The following is a 21,586-nucleotide window of genomic DNA, read 5'->3' as shown; positions in this document are numbered from 1 at the left end:
TTAAACATAAATTTATATGTTCATAGCAGCATAAAATTTACATACACGACTAGGACCTTATTTTAAAACTCTTCTATTATTAAAATTTTAGAGTATATACTCTTTCTTTCCTATTAAGTATCAAAAATAGTTCTGCTCAACTTCACTCATAATAAGAGAATTACAAGTTAAAACTGCAGAGATACTACTACTCACCTACCAGACCAATAAAAACTTAAAACTTCAACAACATACTCTGATGAGAAAGCTATGGGAAAAGAGGCATTTTTGCACACCGCTGGTGGGAATGCAAAATGGTACAGCTTCTAAAGAGATAAATTGGTAACCTCTAACAAAAAAAGACCCTCTGATCCAGCAATTCCATTTCTAGGAATCTATCCCAAAAATACTCTGGCAAAAAATAGAAAATGACTTACATGCTAGGTTATTCATTTTGGCATAATTTGTATTCACCAGATATTGCAAATAATACAAATGCCCATCCATAATGTACTGGCTGAATAAACTATGGTACATCCACACAATAGAATATTATGCAGTTATAACAAAAAACAAGGAAGATTTTTATAAACTGATATGAAAGGATCACCAGGATATACATTAAAACAAAAAGGCAAGGTCAAAACAGTATACATGATACCTTTTACTTAAGAATATTCTGGGGAGTGGAATCCAAATATATATAATTATCATGTGTACATATATATGTGTATATTTATTTTTATATATATGCATTGGCTTAAGCAAAAGAAGCACTACAAAAGGACCAAGAATAAAAACAACTTTTTATAGAGGGAATGAGGGCACACAGTGAAGACTAGAACAACAGCAAGATTTTTTTTAATATACCTTGTTAAAGGTATGTTTTACGTTTACAAAATGGCCACCAATTCCTCCCATTCTTGTCTGCATGCATCTTGGTAATGTGACTTTACTGCTTCCTTTCACTAAAAGCAAAGTCTGTATCTCCACTCCTTGAATTTTCATTTGGCTATTTAAATTGCTTTGGCCAATGGGATACCAGCAAATGTGAGGAAACTGGATATTTGGAAAACACCTGTGCTTCTGCTACCATGCGAAAAGCTCGAGCCAGCCTCCTGAAGAATGACAGACCAGCTCTAAAGAGACCTCTGCCATTCAACCTTCCTAGCTGAGGCCTCACAAGATGTAAACGAGGCCATCCTACATTATCTGGTATAGAGCAGAACTGCTCAACCAACCCACTCAACCACGAGAAAGAATAAATGCTTATTGTTTTAAGGGACTTTAGGGTGGTTTGTTAGTCAGCAAGAGTTAATCTATATATTATCAAATTTTTTAACGGAATTATAAAATATTTCTAGATATTAAAAATCAAAATTTAAAAAAGAAATCTCACAAAAGAGTTTTTAAAAATGCATTTGACAATTGTCTATTTTTTATTATTTTTAGAGACAGAGTTTTGCTATGTTGCCCAAGCTGGAGTGCAGCGGCTATTAACAGGTGCAATCATAGCATACTACAGCCTCAAACTCCCAACCTCAGGCTATCCTCCTGTCCTAGTCTCCGGAGCAGCTGGGACTACAGGCATGCCCTACCGTGCCTGTACAAATGACTTTAAGGAGAATGCAGATTTTCTTCTATACACTGATTTACACTGAAAGGTAATTCAATGTATTACTTTACTGACTACTCATTACTGCTACTGTAGACCACATTAGAGAGCTAGATGTAAAAAAACTTTTAATCAAATGTTCATTAATAGTTTACATATTTCAAACTATAGTTCAAAACATATTAAATTTAAAAATTACTTTTCAAGTAGACTGGATGATACTACAGTAGATGTATTTTTATTCATGCTTTCACCAAAGTAGCCTTGGATTTAACAGCTGTATAAATGAAGATCTTGATGAAGAGTCTAGAAATTCTTCTTTTCCTAGGATTGAAGAAGTAGAAAATAAATTGTCAGGTCTTAGAACTGCCAAATTTGATTCCAACTGTTCATAAAAACATTATATACACTTGGCACATAAATAATATAAGACTGTGTATAGATGTTAGATGTATGTATTTTGAGTTACGGCATTTTGGTCATTGACAATAACATCCGAGAAGTGTAAAGACAACTCATTAGATAGATAAGTCTATGTCTATATCATTATGAATATCCATATCTATATAACATCTTCATTCTCTGGCAAAAGTGAACATACAGCTAAGCTTTAGGTAACTATTACAGCTTCTACCCTTGGTAAGCTTAAAAATCACATAATAGTTAAAGATTGAGGAAAATGTCTCCAGTGAGTACAAGGCTATGAAGCTTATAGTCAGAAAAATAATTGCGCAATGCATTTGAAAAAAACTAAATTCTTATTATCTTACCAACTATCTTGAGGCACTTCCTGCAGATCCTATATTACTCTGACTAATATTATTCCAGGAACTTCTTAAATGGCTTTCCTATGAAGAGAAAAAAATATGCTTTCAATGTCTTATATTGTTCCACTGTGAAAATTACGAATAGTGGTTTCACTTAATTAAAACGAACTGTATTTGAACAGAGACTTACCACCTTTTATTAAGAACAATGAATGAAGCAAACGAATTTAAAGTTGAAAAAGACACTAGGATCATTTAGTACAACTCTCTTCCTGAAGAAATGAGCTAGATTCAGAGATTGTGTGGTTTTCCCTCACAAATGAAAAATAGTGTTTTTTTTTGTTGTTGTTGTTGTTTTCTTCTCCTAACTAGAACTCAGGTTATAGTCTACAGGATGGACCTTGAGATCTGACAGGCCTGGGTTCTCATTTGAAATTTTGGGCTTCTCCAAGCCTCAGTTTCTACAGAGGTACATAGGTGCCTTGATTGTGGTGATGATTTCACAAATGGATATACGTCAAATGTAACAAACTGTCTCACTTTAAATATCTGCTGTTTGTTGTAAATCAATTATAGCTTAATAAAGTTAAACTTTTAAAAAACCCGATTTTCAGTTAAAAATGGCATCTTGACCTTGGCACATATATTCTTTCCCTCCCAAGAGCCAACTAATATGAAAGTCTTAGGGTAAAGACTTACAAACAGTATAAACTCAGAATGCTGAAGAGTAAATGGGAAAAGAGCCACTGGATGAAAATTTTGAACAAGTTTTTAAAAGATAAAAAATAGATGGTTGGGTGATAATTGGTAAAAGAGGGGTGAAGAAGCTGAAATTTAGGGCAGAGCTTCTTAAACATTTTTTAAGTCTGAGCACACACATAATGGTAATATTTGTATGGCATACTAAGGTAAAGAAAGGTGATATCCTTTGAAAAGCTGAGGAGAATCAATACATCAGCACATCAGCAACTGATTCACAACAAAATTCTGGCCTAGGAAACAGGTGCAGGAGGAATGTATCTTAAAGAATCCCAGAGAAACTGGCCGGGTGCGGTGGTTCACGCCTGTAATCCTAGTACTTCGGGAGGCCGAGGTGGGTGGATCACGAGGTCAGGATACCGAGACCATCCTGGCTAACACGGTGAAACCTCGTCTCTACTAAAAATACAAAAAAAATTAGCCGGGCGTGGGGCAGTGCCTGTAGTCCCAGCTACTCGGGAGGCTGAGGCAGGCGAATGGCGTGAACCTGGGAGGCGGAGCTGGCAGTGAGCCAAGACCGCGCCACTGCACTCCAGCCTGGGCGACAGAGCCAGACTCTGTATCAAAAAAATAAAAATAAAAAAAGAGCCCCAGAGAAACTGAAGACTCAGGAACAAAAGGGTCTGGGGAGAACAAAACTGAGAGATTGAAGACTAAAATCAAGAGGATCATCCTATCTTTTCTTCAACCATTGTATGCAGAAGAAATCATAGATTCTTCCGTAAATGAACTGAATGGGCCCCAAACACAGAGCCAACTACTTTTGAGGCCCTAACATAGGAATGTATTCACTGGTCTGGGTGGTAAAAACACATTTCGACTTTCACAGCCTCTGTAGTAGCAAGCAACAGGAACAGTGGAAGCATGCAGAAAAATGAAGCCACCAAGCCACAGTGTCAGTAGCAAAAGTCCAATGACCACGAAATAAGAAAGTTATTCAGTACCCACGAGGAAAAGAAGGGCCACCTGAGGGAGGAGTTTAAAATCCTTGGGCTTTGACTAGTAGCCTCTCAGAGTCAAGAGCCACTGCAGCTGTCCACAAGACTGATATAGTCATGGAAGAGAGTTCAATTCTAAAACTAAGTTTGCATAAGTTCATTATAGACCGCTTTAATGATACACGCATGGAGCAGATTCTCAAGCTCAAGAGAGGTCATTCTCAAATAACAACAATAATAGTAACTACCATTAATTGGCACTATGTTTCACATACTATGTATTCCGAATGTATTTATTTAATATTGTGGAAAGTGTACTAGACAGAAGTAAAAAAAAATAAAGAACAGAAATGCAGAGTTCAAATGGCAGTACTGCCATGGGCTAGTAACATTGCATTAGAAAAATTGCCTAACCTCTTAGCATCTCCTCCTATTAAGTAAGGTAGGAATAGTAACACCTGGCTCAAAAGCAGATGTGAAAAACTGAGCAGTCTTTCTACTGGTACCAAAGTGAGTAAGATCCTCATCTTTGGTGAGTTGTTCTAACTGGACACACGTCCCCAGGTCCCCTGGGAACATACAAGCCTAATGATGTATAAATGCTACTCTACAATAGATTCCGTATAATACACTTAACAAGACATTTTAAAACATTTCTATTTTAAGGTATAAAATAAAATTTAGGTGTTTATTCCATTCACTTAACATGCTGGCAGTGTCCTAAGTGCTAGAGATGAGATGAGATCAGGAAGGGTGAAGTGCTCTGACAGCAGTATACACAGGGAGTATGGAGAAAGGCTGCGAAACCTGGGATCTAAGTCATCATTAAACACCAATACAGCCAGGCCCCATGTTACAGGATTTTCTTCCCACAGGAGCCCCACAAGGGAGGTATTATTAACCCAATTTTATACAAAAGAAAAATAAGTCATACAGAAAGTATGTGGCTTGTTCATTGTCAGAGGCTAGTGGTAGAGTTTGAATCCTGCTGTTTCTTGCTCCAAATCCAAGCTGTTTCTACTACAGTATGCTGGAAAATTAATTCAGATAAAAAGCTTGATTCACCAAAAAAGTGGAATAAGAGAGTAAGGAGTGGTAATGTGTTATCTCTTTTATATAAAGATGACACTATTGATTAAACAGAAGTGGGTTTAAGCTTATCCATCCCAACAGTGGGCTTATTTTTTGTATTAACAAGGTATTCATTGTCATGTCCTTAAATATCATAAAATGTCTGTCCTTTCCCTCTCCTTTGCCTGCTTCCTACTCTATACAAGCTTGCAAGGCCCTTAACCAACAGGGATTCCAGTAATGTTACATACACATACTCACCACACACACACACACACACACCACCCTCAAGTTCCCATAATTAATAAATAACCCAGAAGGAAAACATTCTGTTCTTTTACTAAAAATATGCACATTGAAGACAAATATATTGTTATTCTAGTTTGGTGAATCATAAGAGGGAAACAGTTAGGTCAGCAAAAACAGAGAAAGTGGAACATTGGAGAAAAAAAGTCTTGTTGTATAAGACGAATCTATTCCAGAAAACTTAAATTAGAGCTTTTTTTGATAAGTCTGTTTACTTATGATCTCATTAAAACAATCTTCATCCCATATAATTAGAAATCTCATCAGACAAAAAAAATCTGTCCATAACGCATATGGTGTTTGAGTAAGACTTAGTAATTTATATTCTCAGACACGGTATTCAATAAAACCAGTTCTTTTCACTGGACAAAAAATAGAGAAAATAAAAGAAAATATCTTCTGCCAGAAATTATAGTAAATATTAATTTAATGAAATTACAAAAATGCCATAATGAAATTGATACAAATTGCCAAATGTCCCTCAGTCAGGGTTGTACTAATTTACTATCTCACCAACAACAGAGCCTGTTACTCTAGATTTTCTCCACTATGGTATACTAAATAACGTTTGGATTTTTGCCAGTCTCATGATGAAAATGGTATCTCAAGGTAGTTGGAGTGAGGCTGAAGAGTTTTTTATGCTTTAAGAACCATTCAGTATCTCCTTTCATGTGAACTGTGTTTTTTTTTTACATCTTTTGCCAATTCTTCTATTTATCGTTAGGTCTTTCTCTGTTCAGTTTCTAGGAGTTCTTAAATCTTACAGAAATTATTTCTCTATCAGCATTAAGAATTGCAAATATATTTCCCCCCTTTTCTTCTGGGTTATGGGCTTTCTGTTATGCAAAAGTTTGTGGCTAACTTTATGAATCTTTTATGATTTCCAGGTTTTAGGTCAAATTAGAAACTCCTTGCCCACTCCAAAGTTATAAAGAATTCTCTCATATTTTCTTCCAGTACTCTTATGGTTTCATTTTTAAATATTTGATCCATTTGGAATCCATCGTAATATAAAGTACAGATCCAACTCATATTTTTCCCAAGAAAACCACCCCATTGTCTCAACTACATTTATTAAATCTTTTCCCCACCATTTTGAGATACAACTTTCATCATATACAAGATCTCTGAAGTGTTTGGGTCTACTTCTGTAATTTTTATTCTGGCCCTTTGGTTAGGCTGTTTATTCGTACACCAATGCCATTCTATTTTAATTAGAGGCACTATCATACCTAGTAAGGCCAATCACCTCTCATTTCTTCTTTTGTTAACCAGGTTTTCCCTGGTTGTTTTTGGTTGTTTATTTTTACACATTAAATTCAAAGTATTCTTATCTTGTTTAAAAAACAAAACAATGCTATTTGTAAGGGAATCAATAAATTTACAAATTAATTGAAGAAGTACTGTTATCTATGATGTTATTTTGAGTCTTCCTATCCAAGAATTTGGTATCACTTTCTATTTGTTCAAATCTTCTTTTGTGACCTTCTATAGCAGGGGTGGCCAATCTTTTGGTTTCCACAGGCCACAGTGGAGGAAGAAGAATTGTCTTAGGCCACACACAAAATACACTAACACTAATGTTGGCTAATGAGCTTAAAAACAAATCATCAACAACAACGACAAAAAAAAAAAAAACGCAAAAAAATCTCATGTTTTAAGAAAGTTTACAAAATTGTGTTGGAACACATTTAAAGTTGTCCTGGGCCACATGCAGCCCATGGGCCACAGGTGGGACAAGCCTGTTTCTACGGTATTTTAAAGTTGCCTTCCCAGTGACCTTGTGAGGCAGGAGAATAGGGTCTGGAGGCAGGGAGCCTAAGGCCGATTGGCGCTGACTTCCTAGAATTGAATCAAAAGGAAAACCCTACCTCTCCACAAAAGGATCAGAGGCTACTCCCTTTGCACTGCATGGCAGATGAAAAATGGAAAGTACTTCTGGAGAGGCTTCCCAGGCTGGTGCCTGAGCCCCGCGTCCCTCGCCCCCCGCCCCCCCCACATCCCTCTCCTCCCTCGCGCCTGGCCCTGTGGCTCTTCCTCCCTCCCTCCCTTCCCTCCCCCCACCCCACCCCTCGCCCGCTGCCTCCCTCGGCCCAGCCAGCTGTGCCGGCGTTTGTTGGCTGCCCTGCGCCCGGCCCCGCCGCGACGGAGGTGCCCCAGCCGGAGCCCACGCTAGGCTCGGCTCTCAGTCCAGCAGGCGTGTGCGGTGGCGCCCAGCGTCCCGGCCACCTCCCGGGCCTCCTGCTGGGATCTCATGGCCTCCTGGGGTCCCCGGTGCGCGCGGCCGCTTCCTCGCCGGTCACCACCCTCACCCAGACCATGCACGACCTCGCCAGGCTCGGCAGCGAAACCCCAAAGAGTCAGGTAGGGACACTGCTCTTCCGCAGCCGCAGCCGCCTTACACGCCTATCCCTGTCTCGACCGGCATCCGAATCCTCCCTGACGTCTGAATCCTCCGAATCTTCTGATGCAGGTCTCTGCATGGATTCCCCCAGCCCTATGGACCCCCAGATGGCAGAGCAGACCGAGCAGTTTGCCATCAGACGCTTCCAGTCTATGCGGGATGGATTTGTCTTCAAGATGCCATGGAAGCCCACACATCCCAGCTCCATCCATGCTCTGGCAGAGTGGGCCAGCCGCAGGGAAGCCTTTGCCCAGAGACCCAGCTCGGCCCCCGACCTGATGTGTCTCAGTCCTGAGCGGAAGATGGAAGTGGAGGAGCTCAGCCCCCTGGCCTTAGGTCGCTTCTCTCCGACCCCCGCAGAGGGGGATACTGAGGAAGACGATGGATTTGTGGACATCCTAGAGTGACTTAAAGGACGATGATGCAGTTCCCCCAGGCATGGAGAGTCTCATTAGTGCCCCACTGGTCAAGACCTTGGAAAAGGAAGAGGAACAGGACCTCGTCATGTAGAGCAAGTGCCAGCGGCTCTTCCGCTTTCCATCCATGCCCTGCAGCATGATCCGGCCCATTCTCGAGAGGCTGGAGCGGCCCCAGGACAGGGACATGCCCGTGCAGAATAAGTGGAGGCGGAGCGTGACCCCTCCTGAGGAGCAGCAGGAGGCTGAGGGAACTAAGGCCCGCGTCCTCTGCTCAGAATCACTGTGTCACGATGAGATCCAGAATCTCCTGGACAGTGACCATCGAGAGCTGATTGGAGATTACTCTAAGGCCTTCCTCCTACAGACAGTAGATGGAAAGCATCAAGACCTCAAGTACATCTCACCAGAAACGATGGTGGCCCTGTTGACGGGCAAGTTCAGCAACATCGTGGATAAGTTTGTGATTGTAGACTGCAGATACCCCTATGAGTATGAAGACGGGCACATCAAGACTGCGGTGAACTTGCCCCTGGAACGCGACGCCAAGAGCTTCCTGCTGCAGAGCCCCATCACACCCTGTAGCCTGGACAAGAGAGTCATCCTCATTTTCCACTGTGAATTCTCATCCGAGCGTGGGCCCCGCATGTGCCGTTTCATCAGGGAACGAGACCATGCTGTCAACGACTACCCCAGCCTCTACTACCCCGAGATGTATATCCTGAAAGGCGGCTACAAGAAGTTCTTCCCTCAGCACCCGAACTTCTGTGAACCCCAGGACTACCGGCCCATGAACCATGAGGCCTTCAAGGATGAGCTAAAGACCTTCCGCCTCAAGACTCGCAGCTGGGCTGGGGAGCGGAGCCGGCGGGAGCTCTGTAGCCGGCTGCAGGACCAGTGAGGGGCCTGCGTCACTCCTGCTACCTCCCTTGCCTTTCGAGGCCTGAAGCCAGCCGCCCTATGGGCCTGCCGGGCTGAGGGCCTGCTGCAGGCCTCAGGTGCTGTCCATGGGAAAGATGGTGTGGGTGTCCTGCCTGTCTGCCCCAGCCCCGATTCACCTGTGTCATCCCATCATTTTCCATATCCTGGTGCCCCCCACCCCTGGAAGAGCCCAGTCTGTTGAGTTAGTTAAGTTGGGTTAATACCAGCTTAAAGGCAGAAAAAAAAAAAAGAAAAATGTAAAGTACTTTTTTTTTTTTTTTTTTTTTTGAGGTGGAGTCTTGCTCTGTCGCCCAGACTGGAGTGCAGTGGCGCGATCTCGGCTCACTGCAAACTCCGCCTCCCGGGTTCATGCCATTCTCCTGCCTCAGCCTCCCCAGTAGCTGTGACTACAGGCACCCGCCACCACGCCCGGCTAATTCTTTTGTATTTTTTTAGTAGAGACGGTGTTTCACCGTGTTAGCCAGGATGGTCTCAATCTCCTGACCTCGTGATCCGCCCGCCTCGGCCTCCCAAAGTGCTGGGATTACAGGCGTGAGCCACCGCGCCCGGCCTGGAAAGTACTTCTGATTGGTTGCAGGCCACTCCTTCATTTACATAATGTGTAACCAAGTAAACAATGGAAAACCTCTAGAGGAAATTTAAACCCCAGAAAATTCTGTAACCAGTGCTCTTGAGCCACTTGCTCCAGCCTGCTCCCACTCTGTGGAAAGTACTTTCATTTCAGTAAATCTATGCTTTCATTGTTTCATTCTTTCCTTGCTTTGTTTGTGCATTTTGTCCAAATCTTTGTTCAAAATGCCAAGAACCTAGACGACTTGTAGTCAAGACCCTGCACTGGTAACAGTTGCACATTTCTTATTTAGTTAATTCCTAGGTATTTTTTTTTTATTGTTAATGTAATGCCTTTTAAAAATCCACTATTTTGTAAATAACAAAAAATATTTTGGGAAAGCTTTAAGTGTATCATCTTCTAGAAAATAATTTCCCTCCCACCCCAAATTCTGCTTGATTATATGATTATATGTCTTCATTTAAAAATGTTACTAATAAAGCAGTGGAAGAAAAAACCTGGCACAATTCATACGTGTTACATTTTTGTTAAAAATTATGTCACTGTAACATATTGGTTTACATACAAGTGCATTTTACTTAACAACACACACACATAGACACCTGTCACAAACAAACAACTAGATGATTTATTAAGCTGGCACTGCAAAGTCTAAAATAATACATCTAGAATAGACCTATAAAGGCTTTGTAAGCAAAAGCCTAATTCCCATCCTTCCTTGCCAAAGTACTTTTATATTTACTTTGAAATATTTAATGAGCTGTGAGGTCAAGAGCTCTAATGTCTTTTTAGTTGTTTGTCTAAAGTGAAATGATCACCAGAAGGAAAGGGAAGGACGGTATGATACCAGTGAAGGCAAGATTTATTGCTTTAATACTAAGTCCAAATAGTCTCTTTATAATAATGTTAAAAAGCTCATAAGAAAAGTGCTTTGTCAGAAGCTATTGGCCATCTAGAGGTCTCTAAAGATACACTAAATTATCTTGATAAAATGGGGATTTTCAGACAAGATCTGGCATGTTCAGGGTGGTATGGCTGTAGACTGATTGGAGAATTTCAGTTCATATTGAGTATGAGGGCTTATGCTTATATTGTTAGTGAGGGAACAAAAGAAAAGAAAGGGGCTAAAGGAGGCTTTTTCTTAGCAGAGAGCACTGTTAGCTTTTCCAAGGGCATAAAGGAGAGTAATTGCTTTCTTGGGTTCACACACTATATAAAGTAACCAGATTCCTGATAGAGCAATAAGGACACATAGGGCACTCCTTGATTTTATGTTCAAAAAGGAAGATGTGGCTGGGGTCAGAAGTATCTAAAAATGCTAGGTAAATATGGTTTGTAAAATATCCCTTAAAAGTGAAAATTCAGCACATTTAATAAACAATTACGATCAATAAAAAAGACGGTTAGAAAAAGTGAGAGAACAAAAACATTTTGAGGGGCACCTGGGGAAATGGGATATCAGTAATGGGGGAAAATCCAAATCCAGGGTTTGTCTACCAAAAGCAGGATACTAGTTCATTTTAATACTCTGTGGTTGGCAAGGAGTGATTCAGCAAACACACAGAAGTATCTGTTAGTTCATAAGTATCATTACAGAATAGTTAGTAATTATAAAATAACAGAAACCTCAAAAATATGTAAAAATTGATAATTGGTTAAATAATTTACAGTATAATCATGTAAAACAATACTATGTAATCATCAAAAATGGTCTAGGTAAAAAAACAACAGCAAGGTAAAAGCAGAATGTGTAGAATAATTTCATCTTTTAAAATTACATTTATTAAAAATATACAATAAAATGTAAATAATAACTGACAATTGGAACTACTATTTTTATTTCCTGTTATTTTTATTTCCTTCTTTAAATTATTCTTTATTTTTTGAATGGCTTACAACAAGGATATATACTTTGATATATTATTTGGATAAAGAAGGAAAAATATCAAAAAAGTTACCATGTTTGAGTGTACCTTCTTGGCATCTAATATTTAAAATCAGCTCTTTCTAATTATGTCTCCTGTAATGTCATTTTACCTTTATGTCATTTTCTCCTTTCATCTTCATTTGCTAAGGTATCAACAAATGTTGCAATTTAAAAGAGAAAATAACATAGATCTGGTGTTTCACAAAGAAAATCAGCTATATCCTTTAAATAACTTCTTATGACAACTCCTTTGTAAGCAAATTGACAGGCAGTAGAAATAAATACACTTATTTTCTGCTATAATTTAAAAAGAAAGATGACTCATAGCAAAGAAGCTCATAGTACATATTACATAGTACATATATTTCATGTTTTTTTAATTGCATTGGGAAGAGTACCAGTCCAGAGGGTAGATGCCCACTAGACATATGACTTTGGGCAGCCACTTACTCTGCTCCCTAGTCTTCATATGTACGACGTCAAAATCATTCATAAAATGATCTTTAAAGGTTCTTTCTTGGCTCTACAAATCAAAAATTTTATGGCAGGCTTATTAAACTACAAGTCTCTCAATGTTTTTTGAGGGAAAGATTTTCTTTTTAAAATATACGTCCACCTCTAAGATCAGTATGACCCATGAGTGGGATGGGGTAGGCTGCAGTTGGTCATTTGGGAGGGATTAGAATGCAGGGAAAAGTGTACTAGTGTAGTGACATTTCACATTAAGGTCATTTCAAAAGAGTAGGAGGGCACAATGATGTTGGCTGCTCAACAAATAATCTGTCTGGTTTCTGTGGACTGACAAGTTAGAAATGCCTATTATTTATTTATTCACTAAAGCTAATATTACAAATGTAAATATTTCTTCCTATAAAGTTAGATGTATTATACTTGAGGAGACACAAAAATGACAGCATTTAGAAACTGGTAACTTGTTTTATACCTTATCACAGCAGAGATTCTTCAAGATAACATCAGCTACTTATATAATCCTAAGGTTGTTTAAGAAAATTGACAAAATCAGGAATGACTATTTTCCCTGGGCTAAACTTAACTGATCATTTTTAAATGATATAAAAGTTTCAGGAAACCAATATATAAAAGATCAAAGAGTTATAGTCATCCCTCAGTATTTTCAGGGAACTTGTTCCAGGACCCTGCAGATACCAAAATTAGAAGATATTCAAGTCCCTGATATAAAATGGTGTAGTATTTGCACCTAACCTATGCATATCCTCTCTTATATTTTAAATCACCCCTAGATTACTTATAATACCAAACACAATGTAAATATGTTATGCTATATTATTCAGGACATGATGACAAGAAAAAGTGTGTACATGTTCAGTGAAGACACAGCTGTTGTAGGCCTAATGTTCATTTTCAATCTGTGATTGGTTGAATCTGTGTATGTGGAACCTGCGGATACTGATGGCCAACTGTATTTTATTATCTTTTATTCTGTACCCAAAGGCAATATTCTGTTTGCTAGTTCATGTTTTTTTTTCTTCCAAGAATCTAACGAGTTCAGAAATGCTGCTCATTTGTCTTGGGGGTGTTACCAAAATGCCAGGGGTTCGGTTTAGGTCCTGTTGCTCGCTACACAGAAAACTAATCACTGAAAGACGGAGTATTGCCAGGGAAGAAGGCTTTAACTGGGTGTCGCAGCCAAGGAGATGGGAAGTTTGTATCCCTCTCCCTGACCAGCTAAAATTAGGGGCTTATATGGCAGGGAAAAAATGTAAGTATGTGTGGGAAAACAGGAATTAGGGAAGGGTAAGGAAGAGGAGTTGGTCAACAGGTAGCAAGTGATTGGTTAGGCCAGCGGTCCCCAACCTTTTTGGTACCAGGGACCAGTTTTGTGGAAGACAATTTTTCCACGCATGGGGGTATGGGGGATGGTTTCAAGATGAAACTGTTCCACCTTAGATCATCAGGCATTAGATTCTCATAAGGAGCATGCAACCCAGACCACTCACATGCCTAATTTACAATAGGGTTCTCACCCCTGGGAGAATCTAATGCTGCCACTGATCTGACAGGAGGTGGAGCTCAGGTGGTAATGCTCACTTGCCCTCCACTCACCTCCTGCTGTCTGGCTGGGTTCCTAACAGGCCATGGATGGATACTAGTCTGCAGCCTAAGGACTGGGTAGCCCTGGGTAAGGCAGTCATGATGGCTGAGGGGTCTGGTATCATATCGTCCAGATGCAATGATCTGGTAAGTTTCAGTTTCTTGATAGTATCTGGGAGTCCTCATGGTTGGTTTCCTGAGAAAGTAACTCAGATAAGACAAATTTAACTTTCTCAAGTTTTAACAATGGGAGAATCAATTTCTGTGTTTATTCAAAGAAACCATTAACATCAGTTCTATGGGACAATTGGTCCTATTTCAGGATGCATAAGCATCTGCCTGTAACACACAGACCAACTCAGTGGGTAACATCAGAAAACTACTTCAAAGAAAGTCTCAGTCTTCTTGAAAGGAGTCTTCATCAGCACAACAGCTCAATGCTCTCAGAAGTTTCCTTAGGCTACCTGGCTGCCTTCTGTTTGCTTTCATTCATGCATTCATCCACCAAATATTTAACTCAGTACAATTACGTGCAGGTACAACACTAAGGGCATGTGATATTACGGTGGACAAGCCAAGATCATTGCTCTTTTGGTATTTACATTCTTGTGGTGGGAGAAAAACAATAAAAAAAGGATACAATTAAATGAACTAGATTTCAGATATTGAAAGGTGATAGCAAATGTGACTAAGGAGAGAAGGGCTAATTTAGACTGGGGAGGGTGTCCCAGCTAAGATCCAAATAAGAAGTCAGCTGTGAAAAAAGCTGAGGGACAAAGCATTCCAGACAAAGAAAAGGTCTGAGGGCAGTAAAACAAACTTGAGGTGTTTACAGAAAAGAAAGAAGTGCAACTGGAGTGTGGTGAACAGGGAGAGAGTGGTAGGAGATAAGGTTAGAGAAGTAGGCAGGGTCTGGATTTCCTAAGGTCTTACGGGCTATGGTAGCAAGTTTGGAGTTCTGATCACATTTCACTTAACCTGACTATTCTCAGGAGACCTGAATTTGCCTTTTCCTTTATCTCTTACCTCTAACCTTCTAAAGGTTAAAAGTAAAGGCTCTAAAGGCTTTCCACTTTTGTACTTTCCCTAGTTTTCTGCCTTTGCCTTTAATCACATAATTAAATCATATAATTAGACTGTGCTTTGGCCTGAATCATGTGAGACTGTCAGTCAGTGCATTTGAGATATAATATTGTGCCTATATCTGTGTCTGTATCTCTATCTATATTTATATCTATTTACATCTTGACAAGGACTGGCTGCATAAATTGCAGGGCCCAATACAAAATGAAAATGCAAGGTCCCATGTTAAATAATTATTAAGAATTTTTAGCAGGGCATGGTGGTATGCGCCTGTAATCCCAGCTACTACTCAGGAGGCTGAGGCAGGACGATCACTTGAACCTGGGAGGCAGAGGTTGCAGTGAGCCGAGATCATGCTATTGCACTCCAGCCTGAGTGACAGAGTGAGACTCCGTCTCAAAAACAAAAAAATAATTTCAAGATGCTGACAGTAGAGCATTAAACAAACACAGGGCTTATCTAAGTGGGGTAGGAATCAGGACTTGGAACCAAACTGAGGATCAGCTAAAAAGTTCCTGGATAGAAGCAGCTTTCCAGAAGACATGGCCACCAGTGTGCCACATCAGTTTACTATCGCCATGGCAACACACAGACCTTACCACCCCTTTCCATGGCAATGACCCTACGAACTGGAAGTTACCACACTCATCCTAGAAATTTCTGCATAAACTGTCTCTTAATTTGCATATAATTAAAAGAGGGTATAGCTATGAGTGCAAAACTGCCTCTAAGCTGCTATTCTGGGCACAGTGCCTATGGGGCAGCCCCACTCTGCAAGAAGCAGTCTCTCTGCTGCTTACTGTACAATGCCACTTCAATAAAAGTTGCTGTTTAACACCACCAGCTTGCCCTGGAATTCTTTTCTGGGCCAAGCCAAGAACCCTCCTGGGCTAAGCCCCAATTTGGGGGCTTGCGTGTCCTACATCATAAGTGAGGGGCCTTTTTAAGAGCAGGGCCTTGTGTGACTGCACACGTCATATTTTCATGAAGCTGGCCCTGATCTTGATAAACTTTACTTGAAATAATAAATGCCTTCTATTGATAAATGATTTCTGTTTTCCTTTCACATTATCTGTCAATCATATAAACTTAATCAAGAGCTTTTAAACGGAGTAGCTCCTCAAAAAGATGGCACAGAGGCTGCTGCCAGAAAATAAGAAACTAGGGTATCAAAACTGACTGAGACGACTTCAGGGCATTATTGTGCACTAACTGGAAAACAATGATTACCCTGCCTTTTCTTAAGCAAACACAATATATCTGTACTTACTATTTATTCAAATACATTACTCTTATTCTTTTAGATACAAGTATTGTAATAAATAGCTACCAAATAAACAGTTGTGAGTATTGTCAGAATTATTGTTAGGTATTTCACATTGTTAAATGGATTCAGGAGCTTTATCAGGAAAACCACTAGAAAATACAGTTCAGTGATGACCACCATATTAAGACTGAAGTCCCAATTTCCTTATGTTATGGATTAAAAATACCAAAATTTAAAATAGTACATCTTTATAATCCATAGAAAGCCTAAAAATCAATAATCAGATAAGAAAACATTATGTGAATATCAAAATGGCTTATATGAAAAATAACTTATATAACTTATTTTACCTAATATATAAAATTGGACATGATTATAGCTAACCAGAAAGAGTTTACAAGGTTTAACTGTTTATTGCTGAAGAATAATGTTGCAAATTAAAGGTGTCAAATCTGAAATGTCAGTCCAGCTCTTGATATTTAAAATGTGTAATTAACACCTCTACCTACAAAACAGGGTTGGATTAGCCCTGCCCTGAGGAGCTCTCATTCCATTCATGGTATAACCCATTATTTGGCATTAGTTATCATAACAATTTATGCATTATTACAAGCACATGCAGACTCACAAAAACTGCAGCCCAGGCTTAGGCATTCATTTAAAGCTTTAGAGAAAAAAATATACATTTCAGCATCTCCCAGTGTTGTATTGTTATTGTATCTATGCATATTGACAGACCTTTCATCATCTTAAGAACTCCTTGTATCCAGGTTATAACCTCGGTCTCTGACCCCAATCCTATGCTCAAGTCTGTCTAAGCTGTTTGTTCTAGCTTAGAAATAACTTCAAATGTGCCATCTTACAAATAGGCATCTAACCACGTTAATGATGATTTTTACCTGAGACAAAAGTAAAGAAATATCTCCTAATACAGAAAAGAAAGGCTTCAGTGTTTTTGTTGTTGTTTTGTTGTCATCCATTGCAAAGCTGCTTTCTACAAGACGCAGTAAAAATAGCAAGTTGTAAGGAGTCAGAAAAAATCCAGGCTTAAACTCCAGCTCTGCCACTACCCAACTGATTAGGCTTGGACAAGTTAACTCATCATTCTAAGCCTGCTTCCCCTATCCATGGGCTGAGCTTGAGAAAAGGGTACATGAAAGGGCCTATGTGTCTACAACCAAACTTCCTAACTGGCCTTTCCTCCTTCCTCCTACCCCTCCTAAAATGTCTGGAGCGGAACTTCCTAAATACACTTTTCTCTTTCCTTCTTCCTCATCACTTTCGTCTTGCTGAGTTTTTGGATGGTGTCCAGTGGGCAGCATATTTAATACTCAGCTTTGGGCTGACATACCAGGAAGAGATGAATTCACTTTTCTAGGGCCAAGCTTTCAGCCACAGTAATTTGCTTACATATGGGGGGAATTGAGCAAGTAAGTACATACATTGAAGATAAAGGTAGCCAGATTTCCTGCTGCTGAACACACATATGCACACTTGTTTATACACACAAATTCTCTAGGGTCTCTCTGCTGAGAAAGGCTAGTAATGAACAATTCTAGTGCTCAGAGTTTGTTTCTAAATACCACTTTCCACTAAAGAAACCAAAATTCCTGGCAGAAAAGGCTGATTCCAAGGCAGGTCAGGAAAATACAAGATAAGCATGGCACGTTGTTGTGCCAGAAAATAAGGAAGTGATGAAAGAATGAAGGAAACATGTCAAAAAGGGGCTTCTATTGGCTAAGTCTAAGAAAATTTGAAATCAGAATTAGAAAATAATGGTAATAAATTGATTAAAATTTGAATTCATGAGTCTATACTGATGTAAACAAATAAACAAGAAATATATGGTACAGCAAGGAAAACTACCTTACAGTAAAATGCCAACTAATAAATCTAGGACTGATAATATCAGAAAATTGTCATTTGGCATCCATCACAGAAATAACAGATTCAAACAAGAAGCATCAATGGAGAAATCTGGCAGGAGAAAATATGATGAGAAACAGAATATTTACAGTATCAAAGCTTCTCCCTACAAAACACAAAGATTCTCCCCACAAAACACACATTGCCTATTAATTTATGAATGTGACATATTTGAAATTCACCTTGTAACAGAGAAACTTGGCAGACCCAATCTTAAAGAAACAGAAGTTAACATCATGAACCCATGGAATAAATTGAGATCATGTGATGCCTAAGAGGACTCACTGATTGAAGCACAGCATCTCCTCTAAGATATTCCTGTCAAGGAGTCACAAACATGAAGAAACATCAGACAAACCTATATTGACGAACATTTAATCACGTAACCAGCCTGTATTCCTCAAAAATGTCAAAGTCATGAAAGATAAGGCTGGGTGCGGTGGCTCACGCCTGTAATCCCAGCACTTTGGGAGACCAAGATCTCCTAAGGCCAGGAGTTTGAAACCAGCCTGAGCAACCCAGCAAGATCTTGTCTCTCAAAAAAAAAAAAAAAAAAAAAAAAAAAGAAAGAAAAAAAGACAAGAAAAGACTGGCAACTATTCCAGATTGAAGAAGACTGAAGAGGCATGACAACTAAAATCAACGAGTAATCCTGGATTAAATCCTAGATCTAAAATGGAAATGATTGGGACAAATGGGGTAATTTATGTAGAGTCCACGAATAACATGATGTAAAGAATTTAATGTATATCCCCCAAAATCCAAAATCCATATGTTGAAGTCCTAACCCCCCAATGTAGCTGTATTTGAATTAGGAAGTAATTATGGTTGAATGAGGTCATAAGGGTGGGAACCTGATCTCATGGGATTGGTGTCCTTATAAGAGACATAAGAGCTCATTTACTCCAATCTATGTAAGGTCACAGCAAGATGGTAGATGTCACAAGCCAGGGAGACCACTCACCAGGAAGTGAATCAGTTGATACATTGATCTTGGACTTTCCAGCCTTCAGAACTTTGAGAAACAAGTATTTCTGTTGTTTAAGCAACCAGTCTGTGGTATTTTGTTATTAGTAGTCCAAGCTGACTACATATGGTAATACTGTATAAATATTAACTTACTGATTTTGATGCCTGCTCTGTGGTTTGGAAGGAGAAAGTGTCCTTGTAATAGGAAATAAACAAGTAAGTATACAGATAAAGACTGAAGAATCTTTATCATTCTCTAATCTTGGTGAAGGATATACAAGAAATTTGAGTACTACTATGTTGCAGAAATGTTTTAAATTGTTTAATATGTTTGTTAATTGGACATTGAACTAAATGATGTTCTACACATTTCATTCAAAATATAAGTAAAAAACCAAAATATTTTAGTTGTCATTCAGAAGTATTTCATAAACATGAACTGTTATTTCACATTATCATACTAAGATACGATGCATATTTTCTTTCATTAAAGTAGAAAGCTACAAAGACCAACACCACTTCATTGCTATCAATATCACTGTACATAGGAGTTTCATTTTGCAATTATTATACAAAAAAATAAAATACTGGAGTCCAAGACAAAGACTGTATTACTGACATATATTTATACTGCTACCTGGAGCTACAAAGAAGGGGTGCCTGGAGAAAAAGAATGGTGAGCAGAAATGTACTGTTGGTGTCAGGGGTTTCAGTCTATGCTGTAAGAAAATTAAACTATGAGAAATCTCACCCTAGAAGGGCTGAGAATCTGGTACAAGAACCAAGGTGCGGGCCGGGCGCGGTGGCTCACGCCTGCAATCCCAGCTCTTTGGGAGGCTGAGGCGGGTGGATCACGAGGTCAGGAGATCGAGACCATCCTGGCTAGCACGGTGAAACCCCCGTCTCTACTAAAAATACAAAAAATTAGCCAGGCGCAGTGGCGCGCCTGTAGTCCCAGCTATTGGGGAGGCTGAGGCAGGAGAATGGCGTGAACCCGGGAGGTGGAGCTTGAAGTGAGTGGAGATCGAGCCACTGCAATCCAGCCTGGGCAACAGAGCGAGACTCCACCTCAAAAAAAAAAAAAAAAGAACCAAGCTGCATGCAGATGAAAAAGATTGTCAAACACTGTCATTACACAATATGAATAAATTTGTAGAATCATAGAGACCTGAAATTTTTGAGACAGTATGCCGGAGTACAGAAAGAAGTCAGAAGGTATTTAGATTTTATTGGTTCTGCAATTTTCTGGCCCTGTGACCACAAGTTAATCAATTACTCACTCAAGGTGACCATCATCACTCATGTGGACTACTGCAATTGCTTCCTAATTGTTCTACTTCCATTCCTCCCCCTACCTTTAATCCATTCTCCACAAAGTAATCAATATCTTTTCAAAAATGTGAGTCAGATCACATCACTTGTATGCGTCAAACATTCCAATAGCTTCCTATTACTTTTAGAATAAAATCCAAACCCTTGGACATGGCTTAAAAGGCTGCTATTACCAGGCCTTTGTTACCTGTTCTGACCCCATTTCCTACCACTTTCCACTCTGCTATGTTGGGAACACAGTGGCCTTCTTTCTGTTCTTCAGTCATTCTATCTCTTTCCTTCCCCTGGGCCTTTGCTTGGCCTGGAATTGTTATTGAGCAGGTAGCTCCTTATCATTGTTCAGGTCTAAACTCAAATGTCACCTCTTCAAAAGGTCCTTACTTTACTACCCCTTCTCATGACTGTCAATCATATTATGTTATTCCATTGTCTTCACTGCACTGATTGTTATCTGAAATTCCCTTATTTCGGTAACTGTTACTTGATTATTTTCTGAGCCCCTCAGTAGAAAGGACAGTCCATCACAGAAGTGATCTCCCGACTTGTTCTGTGCTATAGCGCCAGCAGGTCGACTGGTGTCAGGCCCACAGTTGAGAGGGAAATAAATAAATAAAATGTCAAATGACTACTTAAAATTTCTCAGGCCTCCAACTTCCTCATCCACATAGTGGGGATAATTATACCTGCTCTGGCCATTAGAAATGGCCACGTAGCAAGTAGAAATACAGGCTAACTTTTAACTAAATTCTTACTACGCGTCAGTCATCATGAAAGTCACGTTATATGAATATTCTCATTTACTGTTCTGATTTCCATTTTATAAGTAAGGACATCAGGTCTTAGAGAGGACAAGTAACTGACCTAAGGGCACAGGGCCATGGTGAGGACCCGGGTAAAAATCCAGAACCGCCTAACCTCAGAACCTGAGCTCTTAACTGCTACTTTATAGTTTCTAGAAAGATGCTTCCTTCTAACACAGTAAAATCCGCTACGCTGTCTGCCCCCCTCGGGTTCGTCCTGTGGGACAACTGAAGAAAGCTATTACATCCCCCCCACGGGGTTCGTTTCTTTCAGTCTCTCCTTAAATGGCCCTCCTATCCTAGTCACTCTCTCCCGAACAAACTTCAGCGTGACAGCTTCCCTCCTGCTCCAGCTGTGGTGCTTTCCACTGGGCAAGCTGTAACGGGCATCAGAGCAGGGGAAGCCGACTGCCCACGGGCTCAGAAAATGCAGGTGTCGTG

The 21,586-nt window shown here is 39.7% G+C and overlaps 2 protein-coding genes across 5 annotated transcripts in view; one reads left to right on the top strand and one right to left on the bottom strand.

Annotated features, from left to right (window-relative positions):
- The window catches only part of STXBP4 (syntaxin binding protein 4), a 208,642-nt gene that overhangs the window by 186,689 nt on the left and 367 nt on the right, over window positions 1–21,586 (bottom strand). For 3 of the 4 annotated variants that reach the window (XM_058444671.1, XM_032162787.2, XM_058444672.1), the window contains exons 2-3: window positions 2,365–2,442; window positions 1,794–1,918 (exon numbers count right to left, since the gene is read on the bottom strand). In XM_058444671.1, coding sequence (XP_058300654.1) covers window positions 1,794–1,840 — 47 coding nt within the window. In that variant the 5' untranslated portion in view covers window positions 1,841–1,918; window positions 2,365–2,442. Of the gene's footprint in view, window positions 1–1,793; window positions 1,919–2,364; window positions 2,443–7,306; window positions 7,375–21,586 lie in introns of those variants that run through there. The other variant, XM_058444670.1, reaches the window with a different exon arrangement.
- LOC116474369 (M-phase inducer phosphatase 2-like) lies at window positions 7,519–9,218 on the top strand. The gene is given in 2 exon segments (XM_032761032.2): window positions 7,519–8,242; window positions 8,244–9,218. Coding segments are annotated over 2 exon segments (1,401 nt in total). The 5' UTR covers window positions 7,519–7,754; the 3' UTR covers window positions 9,157–9,218.

This window comes from Hylobates moloch, unplaced genomic scaffold (genome assembly GCF_009828535.3).
Source record: "Hylobates moloch isolate HMO894 unplaced genomic scaffold, HMol_V3 SCAFFOLD_10, whole genome shotgun sequence".
NCBI lineage: Eukaryota > Metazoa > Chordata > Mammalia > Primates > Hylobatidae > Hylobates > Hylobates moloch.
This window is presented reverse-complemented; position numbering and strand designations above follow the sequence as displayed.